General features: G+C 40.6%; 1 protein-coding gene and 1 long non-coding RNA gene across 3 annotated transcripts in view; one reads left to right on the forward strand and one right to left on the reverse strand.

Moving 5' to 3' along the window:
* Nucleotides 1-1,752: 1,752 nt before the first annotated feature.
* nkx3-2 (NK3 homeobox 2) lies at nt 1,753-4,522 on the reverse strand. Its single transcript, XM_023397999.2, has 2 exons — nt 3,817-4,522; nt 1,753-3,063 (listed from the first exon to the last, which is right to left on the reverse strand). The coding sequence occupies exons 1-2, from the start codon at nt 4,187-4,189 to the stop codon at nt 2,639-2,641; spliced, it is 798 nt and encodes a 265-aa protein (XP_023253767.1). The 5' UTR covers nt 4,190-4,522; the 3' UTR covers nt 1,753-2,638.
* Nucleotides 4,523-5,045: 523 nt separating this feature from the next.
* Nucleotides 5,046-10,087, forward strand: part of LOC147817111 (uncharacterized) — an 8,916-nt gene continuing 3,874 nt past the window's right edge. Inside the window, exons 1-4 of one of the 2 annotated variants that reach the window (XR_015436625.1) lie at nt 5,046-5,237; nt 6,259-6,327; nt 7,048-7,362; nt 9,611-9,710. This is a non-coding gene — a long non-coding RNA (uncharacterized LOC147817111). Of the gene's footprint in view, nt 5,238-6,258; nt 6,328-7,047; nt 7,363-9,610; nt 10,080-10,087 lie in introns of those variants that run through there. The other variant, XR_015436624.1, reaches the window with a different exon arrangement.

Consider the following 10,087-nt stretch of genomic DNA (forward strand, 5'->3'; position numbering starts at 1 on the left):
CAACGTTTCCCACGCAATAAACGTAAAACTATGAAAAAATAATGGGGAGACACTGGAAGGGGCTTAATGTACACCGATGGGGGTGTTTGCATTTCAACGATCGCAGGTTGAAAGGAAACACAGCCGCGATATGTCCCTCTATATCAGATATCTTCACATGCAGGTATGAAAGGAAGCCATGTGGGACGGTCCTCTCCTCAGTATCCCTCTCTGTCCTTTAAGCTCCAGAGCAGCCAATGAGGAGCATCATTGCCGCTGGAGATGGACTCGGGTGGCGAATATGCCTGCATCAAAGAGATCAGATTTTAGGACATACAGGCGCCGTGACTGTTTTTACCATATAGGGTTAAAGAAGATGGGACACTGATCAACCAAAACCGTCAGCGTAAAACCGTCAGTGCGTAAAAGCACAGTGGCAACACGCAGAGCGGTCAGCTCGGAATGCACAGATTTTCCCATTTGTGTCCCAATAAATAAATCAATAAATGACACTGTCACTCATCTTTCAGTGTCCACGTGTCAGCATCTGTAATCATCTGTAATCATCTGCAACTGTGACTAATAAATCACGAAATCGAGATTTATTGGCCTGATCTTCACGCTGATCTGTCAGTCTAGTAACTGTTAGAGACTCAACTACACACCATTTTATCCCTGATGTACAGTATCACACAGATTGTGTGAGTGTCTGTGAGGGATGTAGGTGTTTTTTGCCTATAAGGCCAGAGATGGATGGCTGACTTGCGGCAGCTCCCTAATGACCCCGACTTAACACTCAGGCTGCTACTGGAAACAGAACAACAGCTAATACTCCTCCCGTATAATACTTCATCTCCAGTGTTAGGCCTGAAATTATAAAAAAAAACAAGCTTAGAGTATTTCCATATTTGGAAAAAAGATACTGTTCGCTATCTGCAAACAACCCAAAATGACCCCCTCCTCCTTTTTTTCCTTCTTTGACTTTAATTTAGACGCAGTGACACGGGCCTTCTTAACCCCGGAATACTCCTCTCCATGTGTTGACATGCAGCCCTAAAGGTAGCTGTCAGTTCGCCCTGTCCGGGAATCACAGAGCTATTCATCATTGTTTGGCAGATGTGTTTGGGAAGAAAGTCATGGTGGCCCACATGACATCTACAACGTCTCATGGTGAAGATGAGGAGAGTAAAATTAAACACACACTTTCAGCAAAAGAGGACGTTTTCCTATAGTGACACTGTGCAGGAGGAAAAGGTTCAAATAGAAAATAATTCAGTGGATAAACTCATTTCTGTTTATTGCCTATGGGCCAATAAAGCTGTAGTAGGCGGTTATTCCTGTTTCATCATGTGTGTGCTCTCAAAATGCGGAAACGTGTCATGAATCATCTGTGCAAGCGATAAAACGATAGGTCCGTTTCAATTTGTTTGAAAATGAGGGGATTTTTGATCAGATAAAAATGGCGCAACATACAGGATTTATTATCGGTTTAAACCTGTAACCACCTAGTTATAGGCTATAATGTCAAGCATAAGTAATAGCCTAAAGGCTTTTATTATAATATATTATAAGTATACTTGATACTAACAGCCATTAAGTGGTCAAATAAAAAGTTAATTAGTAAACCAGCGCGGCGAAAAATAAGAAAATGTGTTCAATTAGTTCTAATTATTGATAAAATCCGAGTGTTCTATTTACATTATTGAATTATTCCTTTCTATTTTCCAATATTACACTTCCTAATAAGAACCTTCAAATAAAATTACATCCAAGTGAAAGTAATGCCTGATATGTTTTAATATTTTTTTTCGATCTAAACAGTCATTTAACACAAATAACACATGTACATTTCATTTGGAAGTTGGTCTGTTTTAGCCTGCTTCCTGCCACACCATCACTCTCAGGCCAAAGCGCCTCTCTTCAGTCTGACACTGTACATGCCCACACTATAATGCATTTTACATTGAAATAATGTAACGTATATGCTCAAAAGTGCTGAAATATCTTACCTTTACAAACACAGCAAGAGAAAATAAAACACAACCTGTAACAGAGACAGTTATTTGAAAAGTCAATGGAATATGCCTATTTTCCAATCACTGCAGAGGTAGGAAGGCGCATGTAAAATAGAAACCAACATAAGGTGACATGACAGTCTATTTAGGCCTCCGGGTCCCAAAGTGGGGTCGAGAGGGGAGGGGGGGGGGATTTCAGAGGTCCTTGAGGGGCTCCCGAGCAAAGAGAGGAATACTTTAATGTTATTACTGTGTCAGTCCTCAGGGGTTAACATACTGACATTTTATGAAGAGGTCCAGTCTCCCCGCTCTCCCTCCACAGTTCAGACAGTTGTGATTTTATACCCTCAATCATGAGAAATGTCTTCTTTACCGGGGTTCATCGGGACAGAATCTTACTAGAAAGAAGAAGTCGTTTTTTAAGTATCTGAGGATGTGGTTAAAAAAAAAAAAAAAAAAACATGAAAAGGTCTGAGAACCCCTGGTCTGGCCTGGACAACACGATGAGGCAGTTCAGTCAGAGACGCTGAGCAGATTCCCCTCAGGTCTCCTCCTCTTGTCAGAAAAATAAATGTTTAATTAGTTTGATTTCCTGGGAGCAAAAATAATAAAAACAAAAATGAATAAATACAGTCACTGAGCTCTCACTGGTTCCCCGCACATGCAGAGAGTGTCCATGCAGGGAGGCAGTAGGCGTAGGGGTAATAGTAGGACGGCTGCAGGGAGAGCAGCGGGGGCCGCAGGATCTCTCCCGGGCTGTACTGTCTCTGGTCGTCCCGCACCAAAACTTTCACCGCCACCTTCTTAGCCGCCGGGGTCGAGGCCATCAGGTCGGCGGCCATCTGACGGCGTTTCGTCTTGTACCGGCGGTTCTGGAACCAGATCTTGACTTGAGTCTCTGTGAGCTTCAGGGAGGCCGCCAGGTCCGCCCGCTCCGGCCCGGACAGGTACCGCTGGTGGTTGAAGCGGCGCTCCAGCTCGAAAACCTGCGCATGGGAGAAGGCGGCCCTGGAGCGCTTTTTCCGTTGCTTGGGCTGATCCAGACTCTTCTCGTCCAGGATGCTGGAGTCTGGGAGAGGGGGAGACGCAGATGGACCATGCAATTGAATTCCTGTATTTGTTTGTTATTGTGATACAACTGGAAGCACGTCTGTTGATTAGATGACGAAATCTTTAGGATGTGACTCATTTAAACCAAAAGCAACATTGAAAGGAGTGTGCACTCATGCAGGAGGGTGTTTTACATTTCTGTTTTATCTCCTTGTTATATATAAACGGCGTTTGATTTTTCTTAGGTCGCTTGATGGTGTTTTCAAATTAAATGTGAAACATGTCTGATCTACCAAGTTTGATTCAGGCCTAAAGATCAGAACTCTTTAAAGATTATTTTGTAAAACTGCTCAATTAACTGTGTGTTTACGATAGTTTCTAGCACTGGTCCAAAATCCAATCGTACGAATGCAGCATGGATTAACTGTGACTTCAATAAATGCCCATAAACACTCGTGGTATAGTTTAAGGATGAGCCAGGATATCTACTAATAGTCGTGCGTAAAAGTAGGACAGTCTGTGCGTAAAAGTTAGCAGAGAGTTTTGCAAACAGGCCCGATATCCTACAATAACAATCACAGCGCTGGTTATGATTCCACACAAGTGTGTAGCAGTGAAAAAAAAAAAAAAACATCAGTTGCCAATTAAAGGAGTAAAAGACTCTTTAAGACAGACCTTGATTGAGTCGTTATGGTTTGAGTGAGATCAGAGAGCCACACATTATTTTTTGCTTTGTGTACAGTTATATACGAGTCTTTCTGTCCTTACTCACCCGTGGCATTATTGGGCTCACTGTCGCTCTTTGCGTTTTCCGCAGCTGCAGACTCGTGGTCCGTCTCCTCCTGCAGGCTTTCCTCCGGCACATCCGACGCAGGGTCTCCGTCCTTCTCCGACTTGCACACGGCCGGAGTCTTGCTGTCGTTGTCGTCACTGAGTCCCGAGTCCGAGTCGTAGCTTTTCTGATCCGTCGGCTCACAAGCCTCCCCATCATCTCTCCTCGACCCGCCGTTCATCTCCCCAAATATTTTCCAGCACGCCGTCTTGGAGAAGCACATGTCTAAATCTGGCAAGTGTCGGCTGTCGTCCTTTTTGTTCAGGATGGCTTGGATTGAGAAAGGCATCAGCGAGTTGCCACGAACAGCCATTTTCACAAAAGCAAAAGAAAAAAAAAAGTTTGCTCGGTCTTCAAGGTGAATAATTAACCGGACCGGATAGTGTCGTAAATGTCAGTTCATCCACATTTTAGACTACTCCCTCCGTGGAGCTCTGCTGTCGCTGAACTTCTTTCCCTCCAGTGTTGGTTCCTGGTCGCATCCCCGCGGGAGAAGCCGTGGAAAGTTTCTGCTACATCCGCAGGCACGATGCTGCTCCTCCGTATAACTCTGCCATCAGCCCGAGCTCCCTCCAGTCTCTGGCTCTTTTCACCCAACTTTTTTACCATCCTCCCTCACCTGTGACTGACAGGCACTCCTCGTCGTCTCCTATTGGCCCGGAGAGGAGGAAAGCTGTTACGCGATTGGCCACTGTAAACAACGTCATGCTGCTTTCAACCGGGTGGGAAAAAGTTAAAGAAAAGTTTGGTCGACGCTTTGAACAGGACGCAAAACTGACATGAAGGTTGCAGCAACAAACATGTGTTAAAGCTGAAACTTCATCCAAAACAGGAGAGGAAACTGTATTTCTGCGTGACTTGAGGGAATAAAATTGCTTTTTAATTTTATTCGATTAATCTTTAAGGATTTTAAGATTCATTTAGCTGAATTGCGGAATTTCCACTGGTCGTAATTTTCAAAATTCCTGCAGTCAGAAAAAGCAACGTCCCCTGCGTAAAAGTCAGAGATCACGCGAAAGCAGATTTTAGCAGCAATTACACCAGTCGAAAATAAAAAGAGAAATGTCGTCTCCTCCATTTTTCTCCGCATCACTCGAATGCAGCATAAGGACAATAAATTTGCAGGACATGTCATCTTTTTTCAAACTTAACCCTTCATCATCCGAACAGGTCAGTTAGCAGTCCGCTGCGTGACGCGTAACGTGGAGGTTTTTTCTTTGGTAGCGTTTAGGGCGCTGAACAACGCGTGTCACATTCTTACCGATTCACTCAGTCTGCGTTTTTATTAAATATCTAAACTCATCGAAGTGCTCATTCCTGTCACTTCCTGGGCAGCCTGCATCATGAGTCGCCATGACCAGGTAGGCCTCAGCTCGTGCGCAAACCAAATTCATGCCTTGGCATAAATATGACAACAAGGAACTGTTGACTTCATAAAGACTTTATCAGTGTTTCATTAAAAGGGTAGGCTATATTTGATATAATAGTTAAAGGCTACTTATATATATAGATATCTATATCTATATATATATCTATATATATATAAATATTTGTTTCTGTAGCAGTCAGCTTGTGCAACGTCTCATAAACACTGATGAGTATTTATGAAAAAATAACTGAAATAAGTGACAATGGAAACAACTGAAATTATCGTTCTACAAGCAGAATATTTGACTCGTTAAAAAAGTCAATTTTCATAGCAGAATAAATTCTCAGACTGGCATTAGTTCATCCTAAAAGTGAAGCTTGTTTGTTTTCTTCCCCTCTGTTCATGCAGCTCAAGACAAATCACGAGCATTTTTAGCAGTTGTATTAAACATGAAGTGTGGCTCTCTCTGCTCTGTCTCTGGCGTTAAGTGGACAAACATCTGTAGCTGCAGATCCGGATCGTGACCTCTGCCGTTTTTCACGTCGCCTGTCCACAAAGCAGAACCTCACAGCTTTTCAGTTACCAGCACTGTCTTAAAATTATATTTTTAACCACACTAACTGTTACATTTCCCGGCCCTTTAAAAAACACACACCCTCACATTATATAATATATCCTGCAGGTTAATACAATGTTCATTTTAGATTGTTGAAATTAGATATTTCTCTGGTTTATTTAACGTCTTTAATTTGCATTAATTAACAAATAAGGGAACTATTAAGCTTAGTTAATTTAAACAGGCTGTTAGTCTGTATTCTAATAAATTAGGCTATATTAATTAAGTTAACTTGATGACTCTATTGCTGCATCAATAAAAGTATAACTATTGTTTAATAAAATAAGGAATTGAATAATCAACATGGTATATTATTATTACCCTATTTATTATTATTAATTTTATATTCCAAAAAGCTGATGTGAACAAATGATCTTTCCTTATTTTTGAATTTTAGATCTCCAGAAGCTGAAACAGTTTGTAGGCCGTCAGAGAGACAGAGGATGAGTGATGACGCTGACTGCAGGTGAGCTGCTGCGAAACGTTTTCGTTTTTAAGTCATTTTTCATTTGCGTCAGTCTTTTGGGTCCTGGTGTATTTATGAACCTGCAGACGCACGCGAAAGTCGAAAGTCACGGACGTCGCGAACGTGATGAAACTGTCTTCACTGACCTTCAGATGAAATGAGTTTGGAAAAGATAAAATAAATCTCTCAGGGTTCGTCTGTATTCTTTGCTCGCAGGCGCCTGTTGGATGTCTTTTGGTAAACGCTTGTTTAACAAAAAGGGAATTAAATCACATTTTGCAATGTGCATTTTAAATAAACGTCTCTCGATCTTTATTCTGAAACGTGCTAAAATAATCTTTTGTAGCTATAAAATGCGCCCACAGCTATGTAGTAAATGATGCCAACCTGAGAATAAAACAGGCTACAAGTCCTGTCAAAATATTCAGCAGGCTGGTTTAGGAGGAGAGTTTATCAGTGCTGCTGTCACCTCGTGCAAACCCTTTGCGTGCATATATTATACCATCTAGTGGCCGCTGAAAATACCTCTTCATCTTGACTTTTTGACATCTCCTGCCTCTGGGGTCAGCTCAGTGAGAAGCGCATTAGACTGTTACTGTATAATAGAGCCTCTGTTTTCCGCCACGACCTTAATTAGATATGAGGATATTTCACTGAAAATAACTTAATTCAAGAGAAATAAGAATTTTAAAAGATTTTTCCTCAAACTTTTTTCAACAGCACAGGTCAGTGCTTCAGCTGCAGAGCTTCGTTTCGGCTGCAAGAACTTCTGTAAATCGACTAACATCTAACTCGATTCAACTGTGTCGTCCTGCTCCGTGGAAACGAGCCCAATGCTGCTGAATGAAATTATGTGGCATTGTCTCAGGGCTGGATGTGACCTTGAGGATAAAAGTCTGTATCACCACAAGCAATGAAAACACAACTGGAAAAGGGGGAAAAGCACAAACCACTGACACCGTCTGGATATTTTCACACACCCTGCCCTTGTTCTTTTAGAAACTGCTCATTCCACCCAAGGCCAATACACAAGTGGTAAGCTACATCACATAGTTTTTATTGTATAGTAGAACAAGACTTTTTTTAGCTCCCCCCCTCAGTGTCCTTCGTGCATTTTTGTTGGCTTTTCTCCTAAAACCAGCCTAACTGACCCGTACACAGGGCTTTACCCTGGGAAAATGGAAAATAAATAAAAGCGTCTGCCAATTCTCCAACAAAGTGAGCCAGTGTGTGCCTATCAATGTGATGTCAAGCAGAGCTCCACGGGTTACACTGCGTTTTGGTAACCACGCTGCGAGGAAGAGTAATAAGCAGTAAGTAGCTGTAAGTGGCAGGAAATGTAAACAGCAGCACCAACAGCAGCAGCTTCATGGTTTTCATTCAGACAGCTGCAGAAGATGCGCAGCTGCTTTGTTGTGATTCACACTCGGAGGTTTAAGTTGATCATCTGAGCCACTGAAAGTGGATTAATGAAATGTAATAACTCACATATAACACGTCTGGATGCGCAGTGGTGGAAGAAGTATTGAGATAAAAGCAATAACTCAAGTGTAATAATAGGCTACTTAATTACAAGTAGCTAAAAGCCCTGCATTCAAAAATATACGTAAATAAAAGTATTAGCAATAAAATAAAAAATATATAAAGTTATTTAGAATGTCCCCTCTCAGTGTCATATTATTTAATTATTATTATTAATTAATATAATTAACATCTAAGCAGTATTAAAATGTTGTAATTGGTCGGGTGATGCTCATTTTTAACTGCTTCTTAATACAGTTGGGTATATTCATCTGTAATGATGAAATGGTGCAATAATTGTGGAGTAGAAGTATAAAGCATAAAATGGAAATACTCAAGTAAAGTTTCCTGCTTAAGAACAGTACTTGAGTCAATGTATTTAGTTACTTTGCTTTAATGCTGTAACTCAGACAACAATCACTGGATGAGTTGTAGTGAATATAATTTTATAATGGGACTTAAGTGGCATATTTCAGGTCAGGACAGTATGGTATAGTATACAGGAATATAAGATACAAGTAATAAAAGTCAGGCAGGTATGACGGGCTCATAACAGACGACCATGTCAGAGTCACTATGGATTCACTGGAGACCAGTTGTGGATGAGGGACTCAAATAATCATTAATGTAAATGTAGCATCACCGTTCTATAAGAATACTCTATTATAAGTAAAGATCATGCATTCAAAATTATTTGCAAAGTAGTATTAGCAAAGAAATGTAGTTAAAGTATTTGAAGTACTCATTGTGTAGAATGTCCTTTGTCTCTATAATATTATTGGGTCTTTCTTAAAGAGCTTTACAGTAATGTGTAATTTTGTAAACTGATGATGTCTGTATGTAAAATCTGAATCTGAAAAGTAACTAAAAACTATGGGTGTTAAATAAATAGTAGCATAAGATGGAAATATGTAAGTTAACAAGTAGCCTACGAGTACCTCAACATTGGAAATAGTACAATACTTGTCTTAATGTACTTAGTAACACTCCACAACTGAGGGAGACTTTGATGAACAGGAGTGATATAACATGAGTTGTAGCATTCTACATACAGTGCATTGTTATTATTATGATGATATCACTGTCATTATTATTATTATTATTATTATTATTATCAGTTTGTTTTTTTTGTCGTATGTCAGTGTCTGTGTCAAATCATATCTGGCAAAAATATAAACAATGTACGGCATATTAATGGAAAATGTGTGGAGCAGGAACTATTGATTAAAGGATAGAGAAGGATAAAGGGAAGATATACACTTGAATTTTCCTTTTCAGGGACATTTTGGAGGATATTTTTATACAGAACGAAGCCTGTGGATTTTGTTTCCTGTCTCTTACACTGAGAACACATTAGGAAGGGATCTCTTAGCCAGTACGAATATATGATTATTTTTGAGTTGACAAAGTGTCACAAAATGGTGAAAAATGCCCTTTTTGTACCTTGAGTCCCAGGTCACACCTTCAGGTTGCTTCTTGTGTCCAACCAACAGCCCAACAGCCAAAGAGACCCTAGTTTACAAAGATATAAAACAAAAAAAGCAGCAAATCCTCACATTTAGGAAGCTGAAGTCAGTCACTTTTGTTCATTTTGTTTGATAAATGACTTTAAATGATTGATCAGTTTAAAACAGTTAATATTTCTTGAGAATATGTAAACAAAAATGAAATGAAACATGAAAAATCAACAGAAAGACATTTTGCTGTTTCTGTCTGTTTATACTCAACATGAAGCTGAAACCGGTTTGCTGTTTCTGAACAGGAGGGCTCCCTCTGCTGGCGACGACGACAACCTGCTCTCTATGAAAAAGATGATATGGAAAGATGAGATGTTCACTACATAATAGCCATGCCGGGAAGAGGTAGGCCTGTATTTGGGCCTCTTTTTCTATCTAGTATGACATGATTCCTTAATAAGCCCAGACTCTTTGTCTGCTCTCCTCCAGTGTAACACCACCTTTCCAGTAAAGAAATAAACTTTAATGGCACATTAGGCTATTACATTTGCCTCCACCCTGCAGCCCCCTGACCCCTCCCCTCTCAGCCCTTTTTTCCTGCCTCTTCTTGTTACTTTAATCTGGTGCTTTAAACAGAAATCTTGCTTGATGCAGCAACATGCCAGTTGCCAGGGCAACGTCTCTGTTTCCCCTCCTCTCCAGGGTGTGTTTATGACAGGTCTTGAATTTTTTTCTTGCGTGCTGGTATGAAGGAGGCTCACAGCATGCCATACCCCCCCCCA

The sequence above is a fragment of the Seriola lalandi genome, unplaced genomic scaffold (assembly GCF_002814215.2).
Source record: "Seriola lalandi dorsalis isolate HSWRI2012SDOR001 ecotype SW California unplaced genomic scaffold, Sedor1 jcf7180002054972, whole genome shotgun sequence".
NCBI classification, from domain to species: Eukaryota; Metazoa; Chordata; class Actinopteri; order Carangiformes; family Carangidae; genus Seriola; species Seriola lalandi.